Source organism: Equus quagga, chromosome 2 (genome assembly GCF_021613505.1).
Source record: "Equus quagga isolate Etosha38 chromosome 2, UCLA_HA_Equagga_1.0, whole genome shotgun sequence".
In the NCBI taxonomy this organism is placed as follows: domain Eukaryota; kingdom Metazoa; phylum Chordata; class Mammalia; order Perissodactyla; family Equidae; genus Equus; species Equus quagga.
The window spans coordinates 125,693,017-125,720,771 of record NC_060268.1 but is presented as its reverse complement, the minus strand read 5'-3'; the positions used below and the strand labels follow the sequence as shown (position 1 = coordinate 125,720,771).

The 27,755-nt window shown below is 55.4% G+C and overlaps 1 protein-coding gene across 5 annotated transcripts in view; it reads left to right on the top strand.

Moving 5' to 3' along the window:
* The window catches only part of CDH23 (cadherin related 23), a 398,494-nt gene that overhangs the window by 90,740 nt on the left and 279,999 nt on the right, over positions 1-27,755 (top strand). For all 5 annotated transcript variants that reach the window (XM_046653203.1, XM_046653202.1, XM_046653200.1 and 2 more), the window contains exons 4-6: positions 11,632-11,774; positions 12,481-12,528; positions 12,626-12,718. In XM_046653203.1, the coding sequence (XP_046509159.1) occupies positions 11,632-11,774; positions 12,481-12,528; positions 12,626-12,718 (284 nt within the window). The remainder of the gene's footprint in view (positions 1-11,631; positions 11,775-12,480; positions 12,529-12,625; positions 12,719-27,755) is intronic.

Genomic DNA, 27,755 nt, shown 5'->3' with positions numbered 1-27,755 from the left:
TTCGGGGCAGGGCCGGGGCAGGGCCAGGGCAGCCTTAGTTTTTTTTTTTTAAAGATTGGCTCCTGAGCTAACTGTTGCCAACCTTCTTTTTTTTTTCTGCTTTTTCTCCCCAAGTCCCCCCAGTGCATAGTTGTATATTTTTTAGTTGTGGGTCTTTCTAGTTGCTGGGCAGCCTTAGTTTTAAATGCTCCCCAGGTGACGTGAATATGAAATCAGGTCGAGAGTCACTGCTTCCAAGCCGTGGATTAACTTGTTTTTTTATATTTGGAAAATTTTGAAGACAGGAAGGGGCAACAGAACAAATAATTTTATTCTTTTTCTGCCCCGCCTATGGAATTGGCCTGCTGAATGTGCCTGGGGGCACCCTGCTGCGGCTGGCCCCCCCCCCCCCCACCCCGTGTGAGGGTGTGGAGTCCCCTGGAGGAGGGTCATCAGGAAGCTGCCTTCCCCGCTTGCCAGCCAAAGGTCATTCCCAGTCTTCCTGTGCTTAGGATCCCCTGGGGGTTTAGAGCCTCCCAAAGCCTGGCGTACCCCAGACGGCGATCACAGCCTGGGGGGTGTGGGAGACACAGGCACAGTATTGTCTGAAGCTCAGGCAGTTCCAGCGTGCTGACGAGTGTGGTTTTCCTACATCCTAGATCCTTGGATTAGTCCTGAAGATGGAAGGAACTCAGGGATCATCTAGATTTTGGTTATTGACCTTGGCTGCCCGTTGGAATCCTCGGAGTTTTTTGTTCTTGGTTTTGGTTTTTGTCTTTAAAAATCTGGGGAGCCCTTCCCCAGAGACTCCCAGGTCTGGGGTACAGGTGGGCAGCCGCGCAGGCGATTCTAGCGTGCAGCCAGACCGGGGACCCGCTGGACTCAAGCTAAAACCCCCAGCGTTCGCAGGAGGCCTGGAGAAGCAAGGGCCGCCTGGCAGCAGAGTCGGCAGCCTGAGCGTGCACACTAGGGGGCTGTGTAATGGTGACTCGCAGGGCCTCGTGGGAGCTGGGGATGGAGTGGTGACAGGCGCAGGAGCTCAGGGCAGGAGGGTCTGCCGCCTGCCCGTGCTCAGAGAATCTCCCCGAGCCTTCAAGGGCCTGTGGTGCTCTGTTTACTTTAATGATAATGTCAGGTTCAATTTGCCGTCATTTTTCCACATTTCCTTTTGTAAAGTTAATTGAACAGTTCAATGAATTGAAAAGTTTCAGGAGAAGAGAAAAAATACCCACCCCGCTATTATCGCTGTTATTAAATCCAGTAACTACCGCTGCTCTCCTGGCCCCTGTGACAGGACTTCGGCCCCCAGGAGCCTGGGAGCTGCAGCAAGGACGCAGGAAAGGCAAGCGGAACCTTCCAGAGCCCCTTTCTCCATGGCTATTTCATGCTCAGGCAGCTATTTCCGAGCAGAAAAGTTGTCCCGTCTACCCTGGAGCATGGCTGTTGGGCCCGAGGGGTCAGGCTCGCTCCCAAGAGTCTCAGCCAAACTGGAGGCTTCGCCCGCGGGCCGGTCCCCTGTGCCCTCTGCCCTCCACAGTCCCTGTCCACAGCGTGTGGCAAACCGTCATGATCTTGCAGACATTTTAACTGGACGGGACCTCAACGTGTGCAGTGGGAAGGATGCTGGGGAGCCCAGACCGGTCCGAGTCTCAGCTCCCCGACCTGTAACTGTGAGCTGGGCACCAGGGTCTCATCACTGAGCCCCCCAGCCCTGCTCTCTCCTTTGTGAAACGAGCTTGTTGGCCACCTCAAGAATGAGAATATGTGGCACATGTACAGTGACTCCTGTCCACTGCTCACGCCAGGGGTGTCTAATGGATCACAGCGTTCTTTCCCACCGAGCTCAGAGGCAGCTTTGAAATCCTTCTCCATACCAGGCCCATGAGACCGTGACCTGGGGACCAGTGTGGCACGTGAACCCAGACCCATTTGCTCAACTTGGATTTGGTTCTGTCCAAGGACCCATGTGCTTTGACCGTTGACATCAGCCCTTTGTGGTATCAGTGGAGAAAGGGAGGCTCAGATAGGTGAATGGCTTGCCTGTGGTCACACAGGAAGTCGTTGCTGAGTGCCGACCAGTGCCAGCTGTGTTCTATGCCCAACTACTTCTCTCTGTCTTAATAAAGGGGTTTCACTGAAGCTGCCTTCTTCTCGAAGCTTCTGCGTCCTTTGACCCTGCGTCCTTTGGTCCTGTTTCCCAAGTCCTCAACCCCTCATCAGGATGAGGAGTGCTTCTCTTGGGGGTCACAGCCCGTGAACCAGGGTGCAGTGCGGGAACACATTCTTCATACATCTGGCTGTGACTCGACCCCACACCCATGCTCATGCTTCCCAAATGTGCCCGTGAAGGGCCAGGAAAAGCAAGTGGCTGACGGGGATGTGGGTCTGTCCACTGGAACGTCGGCTCCAGGAGGACAGGCACTTCTGTCGTGTTGTGCATTGCTGTGTCACCAGTGCCTGGAGCAGCGGCCAAGACAGAGCAGGTGCTCAGGCAGGGTTTGTTGAGTGAATAAGTGAAGGACTATAGTGGCAGCATGGGGCTTAGAGGGGTTGGTGAACAATCTCAGCTCTGCCATGTGCTAGCTGTGTGACTTTAGGCGAGTAACTTAACCTCTCTGTGACTCATAAGGTTATAGGGGCTTAGAGCACTTGGGTGTCTGCTACCAAGCCTGGCAGCCCTTGGCAGTGATGGCTCTTATTTGCTGTGTTGTGCCAGAAGCAGAACAGCTCCCGGCTTCTGAGACTCAGTGCCGGGTCCTCAAATATTTGATGTCTGATCTTTCTTCTGGTGCTTTATTACTTTAAAACAACAGCAATAACGTTAGCTCCTATTCTTCCCCGCCACCAAAACCTCTGAGTTTACATCATCCTGCTCTGCTCCATGTCTCCTTCTTCTCTGGTGAACTAGCCCGTCCCCTTGGCCATCGGACCCCGCTGTGCCCAGGTGAGCCGGCCACCCTTCTCTGACTTGCAGGAGAGCGTCCCCACCTTGCTGGCAGGTGATGAGTGGGCTGTGGAAAGCTGGGGCGATGGAGTGGGGCTCGCAGTCCTTGCCTCAGGGGTGCTCACCTTCATACCAGCCGATTAATCCAGGGGTCCAGAGCAACCTGAATCATGGAGGAGCCTAAAGCACGGCGGGGAGCAGGGGGTCTCCCTGGGGGTCAATCTCTGTGGGGCAAGGGGAAGGCAGTATTTAGCTGCTTTGTGATAAAAGCCATGAGGGTGGTGGAGGGAACGTGAATTCTGAATCAGACAGACTTGGGTTCAAATTCTTGCTCTGCCACCTCCTAGCTATGTGACCTTGGGTGGGTCACTGTACCCCTCTGAGCCTCAGATTTCTCATCTGTGTAGTGGGGATGCTAACCCCACTCTGTGGGGTTATTGTGGCAAATAGATGACAGAACGAATGAAAACCATTGAGCGTGGTGCCTGGCAAACAGTAGGTGCTTAATGAATGCTAGTTTCCTTTCCCCCAGACAGTTCGAGTCGTCTACTCTGAGTGGACTGAGCCTCAGGGGAGAGGGTGCGAAGATGGCCTGTGGGTGCTGGAGACAGGTGGCTCCCTTCACCCAGGGCACAGGCTTTCCGGGGAGAGGAGGGTGTGGGTGAGTGCAGGGCAGGCCCCAGGCCGGTTGCCTCTCAGGAGAGGGAGCCATCAGATCTCACTCTGGGGCCCCCAGGTGGGTGTAGGCAGGGCCTAGGAGAGCAAAAACCAAAACTCGGCTCCCCTGCGGTCAAACCAAGTTCAGAGCCTGGGAGGTTAGAGGGAAGGAGCCTGACTGAAGGCGGGGGGCGGGGAGGGGAACCCTGAGACAAATGCGATGACCCCCGGGAGTCAAGGCCTTCGCTGGCCTGTCCGATCCCAGAGGGGAGACCAATGAGACTGTAGGCTCCAAGGCCCACCTAGGCCTGGGGGCGCTCATCCCAGGGGAGGGGGTGGGCAGGAGAGACCAAGGCCAGGGCAGCTGGGCGCCTCCGGACTGGGAGGAGGAGGGGGCTCGCTCCTGATGGGGTGGGGCTTGTACAGCAGCCCCACAGCCACGTTGCGGGGAGAGGTCATTCTCAGAGAGACCTGGTCATAACCCATGGCCGTAAGCTGGGGTTGACAGCTGCCCTCTGCCACGCCTTGGCCCAACCACTGACCTGTACACAGCAGTCCCAAGCAGCCGTCTCCCAGCCAGGACCCCGCTCCTCCCTCTGCAAAATGGGAAGGGACTTTGTCTGCTTGGTCCTCACTTCAGCCATAACTAGTCTCTGTTTCTAACCCTGGCTGTAGACTCCAAGTCTGATTTTCTCCCTCCTAACTGCCCTGAGCCTGGTAGGAGCACACTGCTAGATCCTGGGCTCCTGAATAGGAAGGGTCAGTAGATTGGGGCTGATGTGAAGTCCTTTTAGGTCACACATTGCAAAAGGTTTGCTCTCACATACCTTTTAGGATTGATTGGTAGTGGCTGCGTGGAACCCAATCTCGTGAAGGATTCTGAAGTTGAATGTGGACTCACCAGAAAAGGGTGCTGTGACTGATTAGTAATGTCTGCATGGGTAAGGGCTTGTTCCTTGGCCCCAAGAGAGCAGTGATAGTTAATCATGGAGGGGCGGGGCAATTTGCCAAGTGTGTCCCAGAACATCAGCCTCCACCTTCAAGGGGCAATGGGCACTCCCTGCTGTGCAGAGGTACAAACAAGGAGTCAGGGAGCACAGGGGAACTGCATGAGGGAGGTGGTGTTTGAGGTGTGCATTTAAGGACGACTGGGATCTGAGAGGCAGCGAGTGAAGGAAGGCACTTCCGGCTGAAGGCACAGCAGCAGCACAGGTGGAGGAACACGCAAGGCCATGCTGTGCTTGGCGGAGGACAGCGGACTGGCGGGCTGAACCCAGGCGCGTGGTGGTAGTGTGACTGGCCAGGGAGGTTGAGGACAGGTTGGGAGGAGCACCGGCCATGATGGTAAGGAACTGGTTTTAATTCTGTGTGAACCGTGGGCAGTGTCTGAGCAGGGTGTGGTACAATCAAAGGTCTGCTTGAAGAAGAGCTGCTGCAAGGAGGAAGCGTGTGTACTCTCCTTCCCCTTTATTCGTTCTGTTGCTCCCTCTCCATTTTGGGGAGCAAACACAGCTTTCATCCTTCCTCCATCCAGAAAGAATAAAAAGGCTTGCAGCCTGCCACTGCCCTGCCTGAGTTTCTGCCCACCCCTTGTCTAGTGCCCAAGGACTTGCAGCTCACCGGGAGCGCATGACACGCCAATCCCAGCCCTCACCCCTCAGTGCAAATAACAACAATAATAGTAATAACAGTCATCTCCGCGACCAGCATGGGCCCAGCAGGGCTGCAGGGGAAGCTGTGATTGTCCACCCCTTGCCTGGAAGATGGATGTGGCCTGCTGCTGAGGGGCTGAGGCCGCTGTGGGGGACGTGTCACCAGCCCTGTGCCTCTTGGGACATTGGCAGCCTGCTGAGTGGATTCCCACCCCCACCAAGGCCCCTGGACTCCAGGATGGGGTACACTGTCCCAAGGTGGGGTATTCAGCCCTCAGGAGAGGGTACAGGCCCCCAGGAGAGGGTAATTACATGGCCCCAGAATGGAGTGTAGGGTCAGTTCCCAAGAGCCTGGACCCCCAGCTAGTGCCCAACTATGATTCCAGCCGCATCCAAAGCCGAGTGCTCTGGTTCCGACATTAGTAGGTTTTGATGAAGCATGCTTTTTCCTGTCCATCGGTGCCCATTATTAAGAATTAACTCGCTATGCTCTCTGCTTTGTCGTGGCTGGGGTGCATGGACACGGAGTGACCGGGCATCTCTTTAGGGGGACTCTGTATGACCAAGTATTTGAGGAAGGCCCTTCTGAGAAGGTAACTCTTGGCCTGAGACGTGAAGAATGAGGAATCCAGCATGTGGTGACCTAGGGTGGGGACATTCCCAGCAGAGGGCACAAGCAGGGCAAAGGCCCTGAGGCAGCCACAAGCTGTTCAGGGACAGAAAGAGGCCTAGGGGCCAGAGGGGGCGAGCCCCGGGAGCCAGCATGGGACACGGTAGGAGGTGTTGTCTTGGGCCAGATCACTAGGGCCTTAGACATGATCTGAGTTAAGTTTCTGTTTTAAATTTTTTAATTGTGGTAAAATCCATATAAAATTTACCATCTTAACCATCTCTGAGTGGACAGTTCAGTAGTATTAAGCACATTCGCGTTGTTGTTCGTCCAGTCTCCAGAACTCTTTTCATCTTATAAAACTGAAAATCTACACCCGTTACAAAACTCCCCGTTCCTGTCTCCCGCGGCCCCTGGCAACCACCCTTCTACTTTGTGTGTCTGTGAATTTGGCTGCTCCAGGCACCTCATGTGAGTGGAATCGTACAGTATTTGTCTTTTTGTGTCTGACTTATTTCACTCAGTGTAGTGTCTTCAGGGTTCATCCATGTTGTAGAACGTGTCAGAATTCTCTTCCTTTTTAAGGCTGAATAATATTCCATTGTATGTATACAGCACATTATGTTTATTCATTCTGCCACCGATGGACACTGGGTTGCTTCCACCCTTGGCTATTGTGACTAATGCTGCTATGACCAAGCGTTTACGGTGATTTAAGTTCTGTGACGTTCCACTTTCCCCCCATGAGGTTAGGCTGGGCCCCAACTCAGGGTGGGTTGGCGCAGAGCAGAGGGCACTGGCCTCACTGGGTTGCCGTTCTCTGTGAGGGTCGGGAGGCCAAGAGCAGAGGGTCCTCCAGCAGATTGAGCCAAGAGCCTAAGACGGGGCCTTTAAATCATCCTGGGGCCGGAGGAGCTTGTCTCTGCATCTAAAATGTGAGCCATAAACCAGGCTGACTTACAGGCACTGCTCACCGGTCCGGTTGTTTATGGCCAGATCCTTTCTGATTGGTTGATGCCTGCACTGGGCCCACTGGTGAATATTTGAATACCACCCTGCCATAAAGCAGTCTCAGGACTTCCACACCTGGCTGTGTGTCAGAGTCTCCTGCAGGGGCAGTCGGAACTGCTGTTTGAAAGTTCACATCTGGGCTCCCCCAGCCGACCGTGTCAGCTGGGCCTGGGAGCCTGTGTCGTTACGAGCTCCCAGGCGGCTCTGATGCCACAGTCCTAAGGGATGTCTTATTTGGGTTCCCCTCAAAGCAGGCCGTGTGGTGAGGGTTCAAGTGCAGATAGTTTATTGTGAAGGAGAGTCCAGGAAACACAGGTAGGGGAGTGAGGCTGTGCGACAGGGAAGAGAAGGAAGCCGTGAATACATGTTATCAACCAAGTCACCGCCGTGGGCCACTGAAGATGAATCTCACTGGGGAGCTCCAGGAGCCAGTGCGGACCCCGCCTCGAAGTTTCCCCCTGAGAGGGGGGGGAGCCGGGGTGTTTATCTACCAACTCTTTATCCACCATCTTGCACCAGTCATTCTTTGAGAGCTGCCACTGGGGCTGTTAGTTCCCTGACACTTTGGGCCTGTCCTGGGTCTAGGTGGAGCAGTCTCCGATGGCCAGACCCTCAGGCAGAGAGTCCCAGGGCTGGCAGTTGGAGGTTGAGCTGGTGTGTGTGACAGTGGCCTGTGCTGAGGCATAGTGGGCAGGGTACCAATAGCGTCTGCTATGGAGGGCCACCCGGCTCCCATCTGTCCACCAGATGGGGGGCGCCCAGCCCCTGTGAGCCCCTGAGTATCCTTCTTACCACTGAAAAGAACTCCAGGCCTCATCCGTTGCTAGTGGGAATGTAAATGGTGCAGCTATTGTGGAAAACAATCTGGTGGTTCCTTGATAAGTTAGACATAGAATTACCATAGGACTCAGTAGTTCCACTCCTAGGTATATACTCAGAAGAATTGAAAGCAAGTGTTCCGACAAAAATTTTTCCACAAATGTTCATAGCAGCACTATTCACAATAGCCAAAAGGGGGAAACAACCCAAATGTCCATCAAGTGATGAATGGATAAACAAAATGTAGCATATCCATACAATGGAATATTACTCAGTCATGAAAAGGGATTAAGTACTCAGACATGTTACAGCGTGGATGAACCTTGAAAACATTATGTTGAGTGAAAGAAGCCAGACCCAAAGACGACATATTGTATGATTCTATTTATGTGCAATATGCGGAACAGGCAAATTCATGGAGATAGAGAGTGGATTAGTGGTTGCCAGAGGCTGAGGGACGAGAGAATGGGAAGTGACTGCTTAATGGAGGATGGGTTTCCTTTGGGGGTGATGAAAATGTTCTGGAAATACATAGTGGTGATTGTTGCACCATACTGTGGATGTACCTAATGACACTGATTTGTACATTTGAAAATGGTTAAAATGATACATTTTATGTTATGTGTATTTTACTGCAATTAAAAAAAAAAAGAAGTCCCAGGTATTCCACAGCCTGAATTGCAGGGTATACTGCCTGTTTCTTGGGTGGGAAACAAACCCAGAATGTGGTATGTGTATACCAGGGTCACACAGCCAGGGGCGGGTCCCCTGAGTGGCTGCCTCTAGGGGCGTTGGGCTGGAGCTGGGTGCACAGATTGGCCTCGTTCCTGCGGGAACGGTGCAGACAGAGGTGGTTGGAAGCTCCCATGGGGGAGAAGCCAGAGCTATGCCTGGCTCCCGCAGAGTGGCAGAGTGCACTGGGCGTGGAGTGTGCCCAGCTGGAAGATGGCGGGGCGTCTTGTCTTAAATATAATATTAAATCGGCACCTTTAATTAATGCACTTAGAAAAGGTCACTAGCAATTACCTGGGACACAAAGAAGGCGTGAGCAGGCACGAGCCCATGAGGAAGCCGAAAAGGACCATTTTGAGCAGCACATAATTGAGGGGAAAATGGATAAAAGTCCAGGAAATTACAGGGTGGGTGACAGCAGCTGACAGCCCCATCGCTGTTTTGCCCAGTGCCCCCTTCTAGGAGGGCCTGAGCATCGGCCTGAGAGAGCCATTTGGGCTATGGGGTGAGTCGCGCGACCTTGGCTGGAGGGCTCCTGTGACTGTGGCCTTCCTAGAGTCCCGTTGGCCAGCCGGGAGCTGGGCCCCGTATTCCCCCTGGGCTGGGCCCTGCAGGAAGTCGGCAGTGAGGTGTCAGTCCTGGGGGCTGCCGTGGACTCACTGCTGTGCCGTGGACAGGCTGAGCCCCTGCCGGTCTCAGCCTCCTCACGTGAAGTCTCCCCAAGGCATCGGGGAGTCGCTCGGTGTTCCTCTGACTTTGCCACTGAGGACCCCTGAGCACAACAAGAGGAAATGTGTGTTCCTGGATGTCAGGGGGAGGCTGGAAATTCTTTTACAGCTTTAGCTTGTGTCTTAAAAAATAAATTAAATGTTACGTGGTGCTCCTGATCTAGTCCCATTTGTTTTAGTGTAAAATAATCGCTTGTCATTGAGCGACACAGAGGCTTCGGGAAGATGCTCTTGGTTTGTCTGTGATCTCACAGCCTCTCCTTCCTCATCTAGGAGGAGCATGTGCTGGGAATCTGGAAGCTTGGGCTCAAGTCCTGACTCTGTTGCTCACCGTCATACTTTGGGAAAATTGCTAAATGCCTTCAGCATCTCCATCTTTAAAATGGGAAGGTTGGGCTCCCCAAAAAGGTCTCTGTTCTGTGATTTCACCTCCTTCTCCCACTTCTCACTCCTCCCATCACCTTGGATGCTGCCATGTCCTCTTCTGCTGTGTGACCTTAGAGAGGCTACTTTGCCTCACTGAGCCTCAACTTTCTAACCTGTAGAATGGATGGAATAATGACTACCAAATAGAGTTCCTGAGAGGATTTACTGAGAGAACCCCTGTGAATGGGCCTAGCCCTGTGTCTGACATATCATAAGAGCCCAGTGATTGCTGCCCAGTATTTTCCTTTTCCAAGTGTCAGGCTTCCAGTTAGGGTCCCATAGGGTCAGGGCCACAGAAGTCCTGAATCTTGAGTTCACGTGTCAAGTGCTGAGATGTGTAAGGGTCTGGAAACAAACGTGGGCTGTGGGCTAGGAAGGCCTGGGCTTTGCGCTCCAGCTCTGCCGCTTGCTGCCTGTGTGGCTGAGCTAAATGGCTTCATCACTCTTTGTTACCTTATCTGTTGAGTGGAGAGTAACAGCAAGGACTGAATTAGATAGAACATGGAAATCCCTCCGCCCCGTGTCTAGAGTGTGGTTGGTGCTCAGAAAGGTTAGCCATCATTGTCATGTCAGAAACGTCCTTTTAACAGTTCACTTAGAAAAGCTCACTTGGGCTCTTTTCTAGATAAAATTCCTGGAGTTCGGCATTCTTCCTTACTAGCTGGATCATCAGAGCCATTCAGTAAATACGAGAGTCAGTATTTGGAAAGAAAGAGTGTTCATTCCATTTTATAGGGTAAACTGAGGCTTTGAAAGAAGTGATTTGCCCAAGGCCATGGATGTGATCTAACTGCTCCTTTGAGAATCAGGTGAAGACCGTAGACCCTCTGCAGGAAATGACACACTGCACATGCATGACATTTTGCACAGTTTCTGGGGGTTTCAGGACCTCCTGACGCTAAGATGACCAGCGATCGGGTTGCCTGGGACCTCCTGGTTTAGTGTGTGTCCTCCTCATGCCTAGACAACTCTAGTGGTTGGTCACCCTACCTGCGTGCTACCTGGGGGGCTGTGGACCCCAGGAGAAGATGCCCGACTCTGGGACTGCTGAGGCAGGGCTGTAGGCCAGGCATCCTGATGCCCAGGGTGGCCTCTGGCCAGGGCTTTGTTTCCTGGTGAAGAGTGGCACCTGGATCCTCTTCTGGTGGACAGGAACTAGACCTTGTCACCCAGTCCTCGTCTGGAGCTCCTTGAGGCTGGGCCACGTCTTCCTAACCTCTCTGTGCTCCCGTGCTTGCCACGAGGCCAACACCTAGGCAGTGTTGAAGGAATGCTAGGTTTTGCAAAATATTCTGAACTAGAAAGGGTGCTTCCGTTTGCAAAAGACAGAAATCCAACTCAACTGACTTGGGCAGAAGAATAAAAAGAGGGGGTTTGTTAGCTCATCGAGCTGAGAAATCCAGAGGATGGAGCTAATATCATGCACAGCTAGCTGCAGACCCTCCAACCATCAGAATCTCTCTCCCCACCATTTGCTGTTTGTTTTCCTCCCTGTTGGCCTCAGTCTCAGGCAGGCTCTTCCTGTGTGGTGCCAAAGATGGCTGCCAGCAGTGCCACTTTAAAAGCCTAGTGGAAAGAGACCTCTCTTTAGTTCCAGCAAAAGTCCCAGGGCTGGCTGTGATTGCCTAGTTTGGGTCACATGCTCATTGCTGAGCCAGTCACTGTGACCAGGGAGAAGGAGTGCTCTGACTGGCTGTGGCTGAGTCGTGTCCCTCTCTGAACATAAGAAGGGAAGGGTTGGAGGGCCTCCCTCATCTGAGCCTCTTGGAGAAGGGGGTCTCCAAATCACAACCAGGAGAGGGGCAGGCAGAAGTCATAGCTGTCCGTTACACACCCGGAATGTGCTGAATGACGGTTCCCTGTTACAGGCACGTACACACTGTGACAAGTGGCCAGAGTGGAGGCAGGGAGCCTGGCCAGAGCCCAAAGACGCACAGGGTCTTGCCGGCGTGACCTCCTGGTGGTCTGTTGGGTGGCTGCTCCGTGCTGGGAGCTCAGCCACCTAAGCAGCGTGCTGAGGAATGGAGCTGACCTCCTGTGTTTGCCCTCTGCTCTCTCCTGCGGATGCTCCAGGTTCCTCTGTGACCCAGCTACTGGCCCGAGACATGGACAATGACCCTCTGGTGTTCGGCGTGTCTGGGGAGGAGGCTTCCCGCTTCTTTGCCGTGGAGCCTGACACGGGCGTGGTGTGGCTCCGGCAGCCGCTGGACAGAGAGGTATGGCCGCCCAGACCCCTGCCCCAGTCCTCTACTGGGGGCAGGAGCAGCCCCTGGGGCAGGGTGGCCCGTCGTCTTTTTGGGGCCGTCCTCCGAAGCCCATTCTGCCCCTGCAGCAGCGTCTTCCTGCCCGAGTGGCGGCTCTCTTCAAGGGCCAGAGCTGGGGTCTGGATTCGGAGCTGGAATATGGTGGTTGGAGTGTCTGCAAGGGAGAGGCGAGAGGGACAGTGACCCTGGGTTCGTCCCCTGGAGAATGGGGGCTCCATGGGGTCTACAAGTCTGCCGCTGCCCTAAACAAATGTTCCCCCAAAGGACATTTCCCAGAGACATTAGCCTTTAGCAAATTAAGGTAAGGAGTTTGAACAAAACCCCAACCCTTGTCATCTGCTTACATTTGAGGAAGTGGCCATAGAGGTGTCTAGCAACTTGCTCAAGATCACACAGCAATTTAGAGGCAGAGCCCAGATTAGAACCCAAGATTCTTAACTTCTACTCTATGACTCTTTTATGGGAAGGATCTGTATTCTGAACCTGCTTCCCCAACCCGAAGGGGATGCTTGTTTTTAGGGAAGCCTTTGCATGAACCCAGCCCCAGCCCAGCTCCGGGGCAATGCTGGAGGGTCTCCAGCCCAGGTGGGGCTCAGGACCCGCGACCTCAGCACGCCTGTCTAACTCTGCCCTCCTCCCTGCCTCCCGTCTCTTTCAGACCAAGTCAGAGTTCACAGTGGAGTTCTCTGTCAGTGACCACCAAGGGGTGAGTGTCCCCAAGGCCCCTGCTGCCCTGGGAGGCATGTGGGTGGAGAGAGGCTGAGGCCAACAGCAGTGCTGACTGCCTGCCCTTCTCTTGCCAGGTGATCACGCGGAAGGTGAACATCCAGGTCGGCGACGTGAATGACAACGCACCCACCTTTCACAGTCAGCCCTACAGTGTCCGCATCCCTGAGGTAGGAGCTCTGGGGCCCTCGGCGACCTGCTGCGCCCGGGCCACCTGGGAGTAGGCTGAAGCTGGGCCAGGGCAGCTCCAGCTCTTCTCCTGCCTCCCCTCAACCCAGGCTCCAGCCCTGGGCAGCTGACCAGCTCCCTGAGGGTGGGCCCATCACCTGGTGGAGGGGAGCTGGCAGCCTTGGACCCAAGCGCACCTGCCTCGGCTGAGCCCCAAAGCCAGCCCGAGTCAGGGATGGGACGGAGGTCGGGAGGTGCTGGCCCTCTTCTTGTCCTCTCACAGCCAGGGTGGGCCTTGGTCTGGTGAGTGGACAGCCCCAGCCCTGGGCCTGCCTGCTTTGGCTGGAACAGGTCCCACCGGGACGCGGGAGCGTGTGGTTCCCGGAAGGGACTTTGCTTCCCCAGCCCCGCTGTCTCCCTGGCCCTCGGCTGCTTTGGGTCGGCTGTGTACGCTGAGTGTGTTTGCATGAGTGCATGTGTGTAAAACCAGGCCATTGCTGGTAATTGAGAAGTACAAATTATTGCATTACAAACGGTTCGTTAATAAGCTGGCTGCTGGCTCCCGATGGCAGCAGGGCTCTCATGGCGTGCTGCCCCTCTCCCCGGTGGCTGATGGCAGTCTTCTGGGCTGGCGGTCAGTGATTCAGAGACCTTGAAGGTGGTTGGGGAAGAGCTTCAAGCTGGTGTCCGTCAGGCCTGCCCGGGGGGCTCTGGGCCGGGCGGCAGGGGTGAAGGGTTGGGAATGATGGGGGAATCGGCCTGAGAGAGGCAGGCTGGCACCCTGGCGTTTGAGTTCCAGCCCCTTTATGTTATAAGTCATCGGGTCAGGAAGCTGAACGCGTCTTTAGAGGGTATCTATTCAGCTCGTAGATGAGAAAACTGAGGCTCAGTATGGGAGTGACTCGCCCAAGGTCACGCAGCTTTGACTCTGAGCCCATGGCTCCCCGGACAGCCTCAGGTTCCCTCAAGGATAGAGAGGCCTCATGCCCCCAAGTTTCTGTTCCTGGCCCTCCTTACTCAGCTGTGAGCAGGGGTCTTGTGCTTGTGCTGACAGAGGGGAGTGAGGACAGATGTGTGGGTGGGGACCCACCTGAGGCTCCCCTGCCCTCTCCCTGCTGGGGGCACATAAGAAGAACAGCCCGCAGTCCCAAGCAGGGGCATGGCGCCCTGGGCTGTGGCCGGCGTGCCGGGACTGCAGCCTGGCTCTGGGCCCCTCTCATTTGGAAGTCTCCCTAATTTAATTAAGGGTCTCTACGTGCCAGCCTGCACTCCAGGCCCGGGCTCAGAAACCAAGGGCACGGCTCGGAGTTAATGAGCCTTGGACCCATTGCTCAGCTGCCATCCTGGCAGGCATGGCTGCCCTCGGCCTCCCCTCACAGGGGCAGCAGGCAGCAGCAATGGCAAGGGGACGAGGGGTCACATCCCTCCTCCACAGCCCTTGGGCCGGAGCCAGCCTTTTCCTCTCTCCCTTGCCAGGAGATGTGACCTCCAAAACCGCCCTCTTGGAATCCCCCAGGATTCTCCAAAGGCCTCTGCCTCCAAGGAGAGAGCGTCTTCAGTCCTTCATTTATTTAACAAACATTTATTGAATGTCTGCCGTGGGCTTGGCGCTGGGCCAGGCTCTCACTTCCCGGAGACCCGGGAGGCCAGAGGAGTCCGCAATGACAGGAGCCAGAACTAGAGGCAGGAGACACAGGCCTAGCCCCTGCTTTGCTCCCAGATTGCTGGGTCCATTTGGGCATGGCACTTAACGTCTCTGGGCCCTCGTCCTCCTTATCTAATAAAATCGGAAGACAGGCAGAATAAGGTGGCCTGCCTCCTGCGCATCTGATGAGGAGAGGGTGGGCTGAGAGGGATCAGCTCCAAGGACACACAGTTCTTGGAGGAAGGCCCGCATGGTTTACTTGCTTGCATGTAAACATCCCCAGGTCACTTCAGTGGCCTGATATTCGATGCCCTGCTCAGGGCTGCTCAGTGTGGCCAGTGGGGATGTGGTGTCAGCTGGATGGAAGCTGGGCCACTTCTGACCCCAGGTGGCTTGGCACTGACCAGCTGTGGCCTGGTGTGGTCACCTGAGCTAGAGCTTAGCTGCCTGGCTCAGTGCCCAGCTGTAGAACCAGCAAAGGGCCTACTGGCCCAAAATTGAGCCCAGGTCTCCAGCTTGCATTGAGGTCACCCTGGCACCCCCAGGCCTCTGCCCTTGAGAAGCATGATTGAGTGGCTGAGGCCCTATGGATGTGAACAGGGTGAGAATGCAAATCAGAGAAACAGGGGCGCTGCAGACCCTGTGAGGCGTCAGTGCGGAGGGGTTGCCAGAGTGATCAGAGACACCTCGCAGGCTTCCTGGGGGAGGTGGGTTTCTAGTAGAATCCTGCCAAGGTGAGCAGTGGAGATCTTGTGTTGTGTGGTGGGAAGAGAGAGACTGGAGGTCAAGACACCTGGGTTCTAGTCCTGGCTGTGCCAGGACTGGCTGGTCACTGCACCTCTGCTGCCTTGACTCCAACAGCCGTTAAACTAGGGGGCTTTATTATTTCCTGAGGGACTGGCTGCCTCATCCACTCCGCTCCTCTTTTGGTCACCTGCACCCTAACCCTTACCTTCCCAATCTCCACTCCCCCGCAGCCCTAGGGGCCCTGATAAGATTTGGGTCTGTTGTACCTGGTACCCAGGGATAGGCATAGGGAGCCAGTTACAGAAAGGCAAATTCTAGGTCTACAAGGAAGAACTTCCTAGTAATGAGACCCACCCCACAATCTACTCCCCTGTCCTGCTGAGGATGCACTGTGCTCCCTGTCCCTGGAGTTATGCAAGCAGAAGCAGGAGAACTATGTGTTTCAGAAGCCATCCAGTACTGAGTGTTGGAGAAGTGATGAATCAGAGGGTCCCAAACATACCTCATCCGGATTTTCTGGGACTAGTTAGGATGTGTATTCTGCAGTCCTGCAATTCTGAGTCGGTAGTTTGGGTAGAGCCGGCCCCTGAAGCTGCCTTTTTAATGACCTCCGCTGGTGACAGCGAGCCCTGGGGGTTGAGCCCTGCAGCCTCTCTGGCCCTCCCCACCAGAGGGTTGCTGAGAGGTGCTGGGCAGCCCGTCTTTGAGGAGAACTTTCAGCCCGTCCTCAGCTGCCCGGAGACGTGACTCAGGGGCCCCCTGTCCTCAGGCCTGGAATCGGAGTGGGTGGGAAGCAGGTGGAGGCAGGCACTGCCCGTTCCCGGGACATGCTCACTGCCCTGCTCCCACCCCCAGAGCCCCGCCCGAGAAGCCAGGCAGGTGTGTTTGGGTCTGTTCTCAGCGCCCCCCTCAAGCTGTTCTGCGTGTTATTGTCCATTGTATCAGGTGAAAGGCCCTGCAGCTCACTTGTCGAAGCCCTAACGAGGCAGCAGCGTGGATGCTTTCAAGTCCGTAAAGAAAAGGGAAATCCTGCTAGAATTGGCAACTTAATTCACCAAGCTGCCTCGACAGACCTCATTAAGTCCCCTGTATTCATTTCGGGCTAATGGCTGTCATGCTGACTGCTGTTTGATTTGCTGTAATAGACTTTTATGGCGTTCCAATTTGCTCAGACGTGTTTGCCTGTGTCTGTGCCCAGCAGCGCTGCTCCAGCCCCTCCGTCCGTTAGGGGTACGTGCCCGCCTGGCTGACCTTCAGCACTGCCCTGTCCCGCCCTGCCCCCTCCCCCGGGGCCACCCCCTTGGCCCTCCACCTGTGTCCTGGCCGGTGACCCTGGGGCCCGGGTGTTTGGGCTGGAGGATGGTGTGAGGTTAGAAGTCAGATGGTGCCAGGTGGCTCCTGGGTTGAGGAGGGGCTCTGGAGTCTCGGGGATGGCCATGTCCTTGAAGTTCTGACAAGTTCAGCCTCCTTGGCTGGGCAGTCAAGGCTTTTATCATCTGGCCTCAACCTGCCTTTCCCAACTTATCTTCTGGTATTCCTCCACACCAATCCCCTGGTCAGCTAAGGGGTCGACTCAGTGCCTCCAGGTGTGTGTCTGTGTCCTCTCTTTTCTCTCCCTCTGACACACACACTGCATTGTTCTAGCTAGTACCTAACTCAATTCTGCCTGTCCTTCAAAGCTCAGATCAGATCCACCGTGCCCTGCCAACCAGGGTTGTTTTAAATGAACAGGATAAATATTCGTTGGACAGCTGTGGAACAGGGCCCAGGGATCCTAAGCTGACGTGGACATGCAGGGTAGAGAAAAAGGACCCTGCCGTTTGCCAGCTGTGCAGCTTTGGATGGTGACTTAACCTCTCTGGACTTCAGTTTTCTCATCTCTAAGACTGGCAGCAGTATTTGCCTTGTGGGGCCATGGTGAGAGCTACAATAATGCATGTAGGAAAAGCCCTTAGCCCAGTTTGTGGCCCATACTATATTTGGTAAAATGCTGCTGATTGAGACCAGGGTCTTTGTCCTCAAGGAAGGTAATTTTACAGAGAAAAAGACAAGTAAGTGGATATTTAACTACATATATGTGTATTAAATGCCATGGTAGCTTAGGGTGTGCAAAGTGGGATGCAAGCACTGTGGAAGGGGTGACCTGGTCCATACATGTGGGGCTATTTGTTTGGGACCTTAGAGGATGAGTAGGAGTTTGTTAGAGAAGGAGATTATAGTATCTCTGAATGTCGTGTGCTTTCTGAGATCCTTTAGCCTCTTTTCATATACTGGACTTCCCCAAAGAGGGAAGTGAACTCCGACCCCTGACCAGAGATTCTACTGAGGCGGGATGATGGTTGTGTGGGTATGTGTGTCCCTTGCAGTGGCCCACCCTTACCTCATGGAAACAAAGCTGGGCTGGAGGTAGGCCCCTTGGGTCCCTGCCCAGGTCTCAGTGACAGGCAAGTCCTACATAGATCTTTGTCACCTCTGGCTTCAGGTGACCGGCTGTGAGTGTGGACGAGGCTGGAGGTGGGAAGCGGTGGAGCTGGGGAGAGATGACGGGCCTGAGAGATTGGGAGTCCTTGCCTGAGCCTCGAAGCTGGCTGGGGGCAGGGTCCTGGTCCTGGGTCCCACTCGGCCACACCGTCTCTCCGTGTCACTTAATGAGGACAGACAGAAGGTCCTCACTCCCTGTATCTCCGTACTAGAGATGGGAAAGCAGGGAGGGGGGCATTCCTGGTGGTCACTTGTCAATGAAACAAAGCAAGTAATTAATTTTTCTGATAATAATAATAACCGATGTTGTTGTTGAGAGCTTTCTATGTGCCTAACGCCATGCTTTCCGTGTCGCAGCTCACTGAGCCCTCCCCGCCACCTCCTGGGATGGTCGCTCTGGTTATTCCCAGTCTTCAGACGTGAACATGGAAGTAGAGAGGTTGCATGGCTCTGCCAAAGCAAGTCAAGGATGGAGACAGGTCTGCTGTGTGACTTCGGGCAGGGAGCTTCAGTTCTAGTGCAAAACGGAAATGATTCCACCTGCCTCGCACAGTTGTGGTGAGGATTCAGGTCGACAGGATTGTATGTGGGAAGAGCTTAGCACAGGGTCCACTGTAAGTGCGTGCCCAGGAAAGGGTCATGGCCATAATTGTCTGTCCATCTGTCTCTCCCACCAGATGGAGCAGGCACAGAGCTTGGTCATCTGTGCGTCTGAGCATCCAGCGCAGGGCCTGGCCCATGCACGTGAACTTCACAAATGGGCTGGGCCCTGCTGCTCCCCCTGCCTCTTGGGCGGTTGGAAGGACAGCAGGAGCGTTTATGCAGAGTACGTTGCCCCAGCGGGGTGGTGAGAGGTCCTTTACTGCTCGAAGGGTGGGGTGGGGGGAGGAGCAACCAGGCCTTCCGCTGGGCTGGGGAGGGCTCCCCGCACACACTCACACCTCATCTTCTTCCCAGGACACCCAGGAGCTCCTCGCTGGTGCTCACTGGTGCCCTCTGTTGCCTGCCGATCTGTGAATCTGAGCCTGTCATCATCCTCTGTGCTGTGGGCGTAAGTGGGGAGCCCCACAGTGGTGCCAGACAAGGCCCAGAGCATGCGGAGGTGGACTTGGCCAAAGTTATTAGCACCCGGGGGGCCTGACAGCAGTGCCCCCAGCTGTCTTCCTCGAGGAATACCCAGCAGACGCTGAATGATTTATAAACTGCATCCTCAGGTTGCAGAGGTGGGGTGAGGGGGCTCCCACTGGCTAGTGCCTGCTGTTCCCCCTGAGATGTCAGCTCTGCTCACAAGAGTGTCGTCTCCCACGCCAGGAGAGGCAGCCCCTTGACAGGCCGTATTAATTTATACCTCGGGGCCACAGTGCCCGGCAGCCCCCTCTGCATCCATAACCACTTGCCTATTGATCTGGGAGACGGAGACCAATAAATCATTGCAGGGGCTCTGCATCCTGCTGGCCAGAGCCTGAGTGGTTTGTTCCAGCCAGGTGGCAGCCCCAGGCCCCATCTCTGCCCTCGGAGAGCACCCTGAGGTCCTTGCGCTTTTCTGGTCTCCTGTTGTCGGCACAGTGACACCTGGAACCTCCTCGCTCCCAGCGGGCAGGTGCCATAGCCTACAGCAGCCAGGGCAGGGCCTTTGGGCCTGTAGCAGTGGGGATACGCAGGTGTGCAAAGCAACAGGGCCGCCCGTTGCTACACAGTCTTGAGGCACTGACAGAATAAGGTGGTGGTGTGTGTGTGGGTGTACTTACTTAAGTACTGTCTTCTCCATATCCAAGGGTTTTCACTATCTTTCATTTGTCCTATGACAGCTCTGTAGTTGGGGAGAATTATTCTTCCCATTTTAGAGATGAGAGAAACTGAGGGCAAGACAAGCTCACTGACTTCCCCAAGCCCGCCAGAGTCAGGTGTGCTTGCAACTGGAGCCACAGTCTTGCTTTCTCACTTTTCAGCATCTCTACCTGTGTCTTTTTGCAGCATTGCCATGGCCTGCTTCTGATTTGCGGAAAGTGACAGGCATGAGGCCCTGATGCAGCCAGGATGGGGGAGACGAGCTGGGAACTCTGGGCTTCGTGCACAGGCTTGCCCCATCCAAGGCTGAGGGCTGTCACACATGCCCCATACGCAGGCTGCAGGGGTCCAGTGGAGAAGCTTTACCCAGGGCCCACTGCCCACTCTCTGCAGTGAGGGCCACCCTGATGGTCAGGACTCAGCCATGGTCTTAGGGATGCCCTTCCTTGTGACCTATAGGATTGATGTGCCCCTAGAGGCAGCCTGCAAGATGTCAGTCCCCAAATGTGCACACAACATTGTTCCTGAGAAATAGGAGACTCACTCACATGGGTAGATGCCAGCCTGCTTCCCCTGCCTGCAGGGAAGGTGCAGCGTCTTCTCCTCTCACCTCCTCCTGGGTCGTAGGTGCCCAGGAAGGGAGAAATGGAGGCCCACAAAACCAGGGCCTGAAGAGCTTAGCCCAGCCACACACTTGGAGGCTCCTTTCTCCCTCCTCCAGCCCATGGGGTGAAGCCAAGTACTCTTGGTCCTCCATGACAACTGTGGCACCTCCTCCTTCCATGCCCGTGGGGGTGTGGCCAGGGCTGTGGGTGCCCTCCACCACCCTCAGCAAGAGGAAGGAGGACAGTGCGGGAGCAGGAGCAGGAAGGAGCCCAGATGTAATTAAAATTATTATTTTGTTTGAATGGTAATAATGTTCTTAATTACATCGGTTTCCTCGCCGATTCTAGCTGGGAGTCTTTGGGGGCCCATATAATTCTGTTGCAGTGACTGCAGGACCCTCTGCCATGAATACGAAGCAGGGGCCCGTGTGTGGAGCCAGCCCGCGTGCATTAGGGATTCTCCTGCACGTGCTGGGACAGCTTTACTGTGCCCCCCGCCCTTTAAATAAAGACCCTCTAAATGGAAGGAGATGATAGCTGCCTGCTAGGAGACGTTCCTGCTGCATTGTTGGGCTGTCAGCCTCGCGCCTGGAGTCCATCTGTTGTCTTTCATCTCCTTTCTCTTCAATGTTCTCCTCCTCACCCCCCCCCCCCCGCCCCCGCCCTTGGGGCCTGCTGGAGGAGTGGTGCAGGTCTCCTGCCTGCACTCCTTTTCCTCCGGGTGGCGGGTCTCCTTAGACCCTGGGGAGGGCACACTTTTAGGAAACTGAGGGTCGAAGAAGGCCCCATGCGCAGCCAGGGGCAGCTTTGGCTTTACTGCATCATGAGAACTTGTGCCCCACATGTGACATGGGGACCCTGATCCCTCCTGCAGCCCAGTGTGGTGGAGCCATGCGCACATAGGCTGTAACTCCAAATGGGAGGCCATGAGCAAGGTGTTAGCCTCTCAGAGCCTCAGTTTCCTCGTCTATGGAATGGGGATACACTGGGTTGTTGTACAAGTTCAGTGAGAGCCATGTAGGAAGCACCACACACAGAGTAGCTGACCGGTGTTCCCATTGTTAGGAAAAGTTCTCGGAGAACTTGGGGAAAGTTGCTTGGAAGTCCAAGGAGCTCGCCTGGGAGGCTCAGTGGCTATGGACCGATTGGTGGATATTGGGGTGTGAGTGGTCAAGAAACTGACAGTCCAGTGGGAGACAGGAAAAGTGTGGAAAACGTGAAACAAAGACATGGTAAGGAAAAAAAATGGAGACAGAGTCACCTAGAAATAACTAGTTAGGCCGAGAGCATTCCACATAGACTCCTTGAAACCAGCGCCAGAGGGACCGTCAAGGTGGCTTAATCCAACCACATGTTCTGTAGAGGTCAACAAAGCCAGAGAGGGCAAAAGATTTGCCCAAGGTCACCCAGTAGATCAGTGGCAAACTCCAGAAGACCTAAGGTCTCTGGGGAAGATGCTCAGGGAAACAGTTTCAAAGAACCCAGGACAAGACTGAGCCCATCCCTGGGCCGGAGGCGCAGCGCTGTGTGCCCCGGGAGGCCTGGATGTCCAGGGCCCGGCTGGACTCGTGCAGCCGCAGGCCCCAGAGCAGTGACCCCACAGGCTGCCTTCCCCCTGCAGAGTCGACTCCCGACCAGCGCGCCACACTGTTTCTCGTTTTCTTGGGACTCTGGGATTTTGTCTCAGCCCCTCCACTTACCCTAACAAGTTTGAATATTGTCACAACAGCTTGGGGACAGGCCTGGCAGCCCCCGTGACATTGAGGTTCCCCCACCATAGGCCTGATTTGATGTGTTTGCAGGCTGCCTGACTCACCTTGTTTTCTACCAGGAGAGGAAAACAGGAGAGAGAGAGAGAGAGAGTTCTTGGTTGATGGAATTATTATAATTTCTCTGATTCCTTAGCAGCCTTTAATTACTTTGCAACTTTGTGGCGCTGGCTGGAAGCCGGGAGGGGCCGGGCTCTCCCTCTTTATAATAACTTAAGTGGAAGCCTCCTGTCCATCTGTGAAAAGCCTGCTCTTCCCTCCCAGGCGATAATGCGGCCGAGAGATTTCACCCGGCGCGTAATAACTGGGTACAGCGTAATCGTCCCTGCTCACTGTCTTCATCCTCCGTCGGCAGCCCACCTCCCAGGCACAAGGGGCTGCCCGCCGCGAAGAGCCAGACGCTGGTCACGTCCTTGTCCAGGAGGGTCACAAGCTCAGGCTGGTTCCCCTCGCAGTCCTGCCTCCAAGAGAGGAAACGGGCGTGGAGGCCTTTTCTACCAACCCCTCCCCTCTAAATGTCTCAGCCCTGCCTCCCACCATTCCCGACACAAGCCCCGCCCCGCGGTTGAGAAATCCTCCCCAGCCACATGAGGCTTTAAGCTCCAGTCTCTCCTGTCCTTCCTGCCTTCCATCCTCACTACGAGTGGTCGCTTTCCTGCTGCCCGGCCTTTCTTCCTGCTGTGCTCTCTCCGGATGCTCTCCCCAAGCCCGCTGCACCATCATCCTTCCCGCCGTGCGGCAAACCCCACTCTTCCTTCCTCTGGGTAGCCCAGCTGGGGTCGGGGGAAGGTTGGTCCTCTCTGTCCCCATTTTACAGATAAGCAAGCCAGATGTCAGAGAAGCCAGAAGACTTGCCTGAGTTACACCCTTTGGAAGTGACCAGCTGGGGTCTGATCCTGGCTCTTCACTCGGTCTTCTCTGTACTGGACTTGGAGGCACAGGCCTCTCCTAGTTCCTGCCCTTGGACTTGCTCCTTACACCCACTCCATCCATTGTGGCTTCTAAACCCCAGTCTGGGACCACCCTCTGCCTCCTGACCTCGGCCTGACCGTTCCTTCTTGGGGCGACCCCAGGCCCCTGCTGTGGGTAAGAGAAGCCAACCAGACCCAGGTCCGGGTGCTGAGCCTCCCTCGGGCCAGCTCAGCAGTGGGCAGCCCCTGCTGTCTCAGTCTCCTGTCTGTGCGCTCCGTGAGTTTCGGTGGGGCAAGCTCTCACCTGGAGGGGGCGGGAGCCCCACCGCCTGTGTCTGGGAGACTTGGGTGAGTCGCTTCCCCTTCCAGGGCTCAGTTTGCCCCTCTGTTAAATGGGACTGGTGGTCCTGGGCCTGTCCACAGGACCGGGGCAAGGGCAGGACAGAAAGGAAGGCTTTGAGCTTAAAGCCTCATGCAAATGGGACAGATTAACCCCTGGAGTATTTTCTCCAACACCCCCTACAACCCGCCTTCGAGAGTTTTCTTTTCTTTTCTTGAGTCTATGTATTGCTTAAACATACCCATAAAGAAGAGGACAGTCACAGGCATTCAGCTTTACGAGTGATGGCAAAGTGAACACCTGTGAGTTGCCACACCTGTGTCAAGAAACAACCCCTCTCCCTCCCTCCAGAGGGTGACTGCTATCCTGGCCTCTAGCCACATGGATTGCTTTGGCCTATTTTCATTTTGTTGTATACATTCTGTTAGGTTTTATCATCACTTAAGCCCCTGGAACAGGCAGCCAGCCCCTTGGAAGCCCTTCCCACAGTGGTCAGTTAGAAGTTCGCCTCTCACATCTGGGAGTCCCTGGGAAGCTTCCCATCTCTGACAGGATGAGTGTGGTGCTGACGCAGGATCCTGCTGCGAGGATGACGTGAGATGACGCCTCTGCGAGGTGCTGCCAACAGCCAGGGCACGGCGAGACTGGAGGGCCCAGCCCCGTGGGCGTCACCCCTAGACATCCTCCCTCTGGTGGGGGCCATCTCTGCAGGTGGATGTGGAGCTGCCCTGGTGCTGGGACAGGAGGCTGCATAGGGGGAGGGGGATCCCCGAGAAGCTAAATGGAGTGGCTGAAACCTGGGTTGAAAGGATAGGGAAGGGAAAAAGGAGGAGGGTCCCTTTCCCCACACTGTCTCCTTCCATCCTCACAGCAGTCCTCCACATCGGTAAGAAAGGTATGAGTGTCCTCATGTTATATTTAGAGAATCGGGCCCAGAGAGGTTAAACGAATGCCCCAGGCCACACAGCTTGTCTCAGATTTTGTCCTCTTTGTACTGCCCCCAAAGCAAGTCCAAATGCGTTTTACCCCTGCATGTCCACTCAGAGTTTGGAGTTTGCTGTAAGTCTGCCGCCTTCAGAGAGGCCAGCCTTCAGTCTGGGGAAGGTGGCAGGAGGGCTCGGTTAGGAGGGGGTTCTTCTGAAGTCACCTTTGTCATGTTCCAGCACCTTCAGCTTCCCACAAAGCTGCAGCTCATATCAGCAACCCAATCTCAGGCCTGCACGGGAGAGCACAGAAATCTTTAAAGGCTTCTTAGCAGCTTGAAGTGATTGTTTGTTTGTTTTCCTTCTCTTGTCAGGGTTGGGCAGGGCCAGGGCGATGGCAGAAGAAGAATGAATTCTCCTAAAGCATTTCTTTCTCCCCATCTCCCCAAAACATCAGATCCCCAAACTCAGGGGCCACCAGATCTTTGAAAAAACAACAAAAAAACCCACCCAGCACAGCCCCAAAAATGGAGCTGGGGGGGAAATGCAACAGCAGCCATTGGGGCGGAAAGCCCTAAATGGTGTGGAAGTAATGTCTAAAGTGTGCTGGCGATTACAGACATTTCCACGGAGCCACGCTCAGGCTGCACGGGTCGGTGCCGGCAGCCGAGGGGAAAGAAAGAAAGAGGTGAGCAAGCCACAGAGACCCCGTTAACTGTTGCTGTGCCGAAGGGAGGGATGGGCAGGTCGCTGGTGAGGGCGGAAGGAGGCTAGAGAGGCTCACTCATTCATTCTTCCATCCGTCCGTTCATTCAGTTGTACTGAGTCCCTGTGATGTGCAGGGGATGTCGCTAAAGCATCCCTGTGGTGTTCTGAGGATGGTGGCCAGAATCCCACAAGGCTGGCAGGGTCTGGCCCCGGCACCCTCGCCAGCCTCCCCTTGACTCTCTGCTTTACTGATCCTTCTTTCCAGTCCTTAGGGGCATTGTACCACTGGGTCTTTGCACGGCTCTTCTCTTGCCCCTTTTCATGAACTCCTATATCACCTGAGATCTTCAATCCCTGATTGATCCCTCTCCTTAGTGCAGAACAGATTCTTGTGTTCTGGGCCATTGGAGCATCATAGCTTTGATCTTGGAGTGTAATTCTTTGCTGACTTAGGGGACTGTCTGGTCACTGTTGGTCTCCTGCAGGAGACGGTGAGCTCCGTGAGCGCAGGGGCATGTCCATGTGGCCATCTTTCCACCACAGGATCCTCGGGATGTGGTGTCAGTGGGGACTCAGTGAAGATTTGCTGCATGACGCAGTTCATACCACTTGTCTCGGGAAGCTCCTCGTCCTCCCCTGCCCTGCGGCCCACACCCTTTCAGAGAGCAGTTCCGTGAACCAGTCCTTGGTGTGCTCTGTCCCCAAGGCCCGCTGCTGAGGGCGGCTCAGAAGTGCCAGCCAGTTCCCCGGTGACGCCTTTGGAGAAGGGCCGAGCCTGGTCTCGCCAGGGTTCATGGACAGCCAGCGGGAAATGAGGGACCTCACTCAGGGCTACTGGAAGAAAGGGTGTGGTCTAACAGGGCTGGGGAATGGTGGGCAGAAGAAGAGCCCCAAAGATGTCCACGTCCTAATCACAGAACCTGTGACTATGTGTCCTCACGTGGCAAAAGGGACTTGGCAGACGTGATTCAGTTATGGACCTTCATGTGGGGAGGTATCCTGGTGTATCTGTGTGGCCCTGTTGTAATCACAAGGGTCCTCCTGAGAGGGAGGTAGGCGGGTCAGAGGAGGTGTGACATTGGAAGCTGAGGTCAGAGAGAGATTCGAAGGTGTCATGCTGCTGGTCTGACCATGGAAGATGAGGCCATGAGCCACGGAAGGCAGGCGGCTCTAGAAGCTGGAAAGGGCACGGAAACAGATGCTCTCCTGGGGCCTCCAGGAGGAATGCAGCTCTGCCAACCCCTTGGTTTGAGCCCAGCAAGACCTGTTTTTGGATTTCTGGCCCCCAGAACTGGAGGATGATAAGTTTGTGTTGTGTTAGGCCACTTGGTCTGTAGTAATCTGTGACAGCAGCAACAGGAAACTGGATAGGGGTGCTTTGAAGGCAGAGCAGGAGGGGCATGATTCTACAGTGAACCCCTCCAGCACCCCCAAACTTTAGTTCACTTGCCCTTTAGTTTGGGGCCCTTCTGGCAGGAGGATTGGTGTACCCAGAGGTGGGCTGTCTGCACGTGGATGTGAGGCTGGTGGTTGTTGGGGAGCTCCACGAGGGCTGGCCGTGGGCAGAGGCACCCAGAGCTGGGGAGGGCAGCTGGCTGAGAAGGGGCCCTGCGGAAACCGGAGGGGTGAGGTGGGAGTGCCTGAGAGCCCAGAGCTGCCAGCTCGGGCCCCCACAGTGGGTGTGGAAAGAGGGAGGGCTCCCAGATGAGGGGGGCAGAGTCGTACTGGAAGGCTCATCCAAAAACAGCCGCCATGCTGCTGGGACCTCAGGACGACCTCCCCATTATATGGAGGAGGGTCGGTGGGCACCTGAGTGATGGAGACACCCCTGGGAATCCTGGCCTCTAGGCGCCAACCAGCCCAGAGAACAGAGAGGAGCCTCTGCTTGGCTTGCTGCAAGAGTGGTGATGGGGTGCACGAGCGCTGGTTCCGGTGCCTGACCCCACCCTCTTCACTCATTCATCACACATCGCCCCGTGCCTGCAGGATGCCAAGCCCATGCTGGGTGCTAGGGCCACAAGAGGAATGAGATGTGGTCCCTGGCCTCCAGGAGATCCTGGCTGGGCCCTGCTCACCCGCACTGGCACCTGTTAAAACAGGGTGGGAGGCCAATGCTTGAGGACCTGGGCACCTCCCACCCAAAGCTTGGCTGTCTGGATTGCTGAGGGTTGAGCTGGGTAGTTCACACATCCCAGCTTTTGTGCTATGGGGAAGCTAGACCCTGACCCCTACCTGAGCTCTCCTAGCTCCCATGCCCCGGCCCTCTGGGGATTGTATCAATACCAAGCACGTCTCCCTCCAGGCAGGATTGGACAAACGAGCTCTAAGTGAGCTTGGTGAATTGGTTCTCTCTGCTCTGTCCCACCCCTCCACTGCTGGGCCCTGAAGCAGCCTGGGTTCACCCATGGGCCTGCTCTCAGTGTGGGCTGGGGAGGCAGGGAGGGAGGGAGCAGGGCCTGGCTTGGGCTCCCTGTATCTGGGCTCCCTGTCTGCTTCTTTATATCTGAGGTGGGTGGGGACCCTGCAAGATAGAAAAGACCCTCCTAGAGGATTCAGGGGCATTACGGAGGGAGGGGCAGGGCTCAGGGCCCATAGAAGGCCTGGCACAGGCTCAGTGACCACTCCTTCCTCTGACCTCCCGTTCCAGCTTCTGTTTAGATCACTTGTCTGCTACATGGGGCCTCCTGGTCCCAAGTTCCAGAATTCATGAATGGATGGAAGATGGCATCTGTATCTGATGATTCCTTGAACCCATAAGGTCCAGGGGTACTGGGCATAGGGAAAGTAATGAGTCACAGCAACAGTACCAATAATGGAGACTGTGCATTCACTTGTGTACTCTTTATAACCACTCTGTGGTGTAGGCACTGGGATTATCCCCATTTTTAAGATGGGGAACCTGAGGCTCAGAGAGGTTAAGTCGGTTGCCGAGCTGGGACATGAACCCAGTCAGTGCACTCCCAGTGCCCCCTCTGTTGATGGTGGGTCGAGAGGCTGGGCCGTGGAGGTGTTCATGTCTTGCGTATCGAGTGCACGTGCCCTGCATACTCAGAGCCCAGCAGGCAGCAGGCCAATGGGAGGGGGTGCTAGGCTCCTCTGGCTGTGGCTCCCTCAGCTCTCCC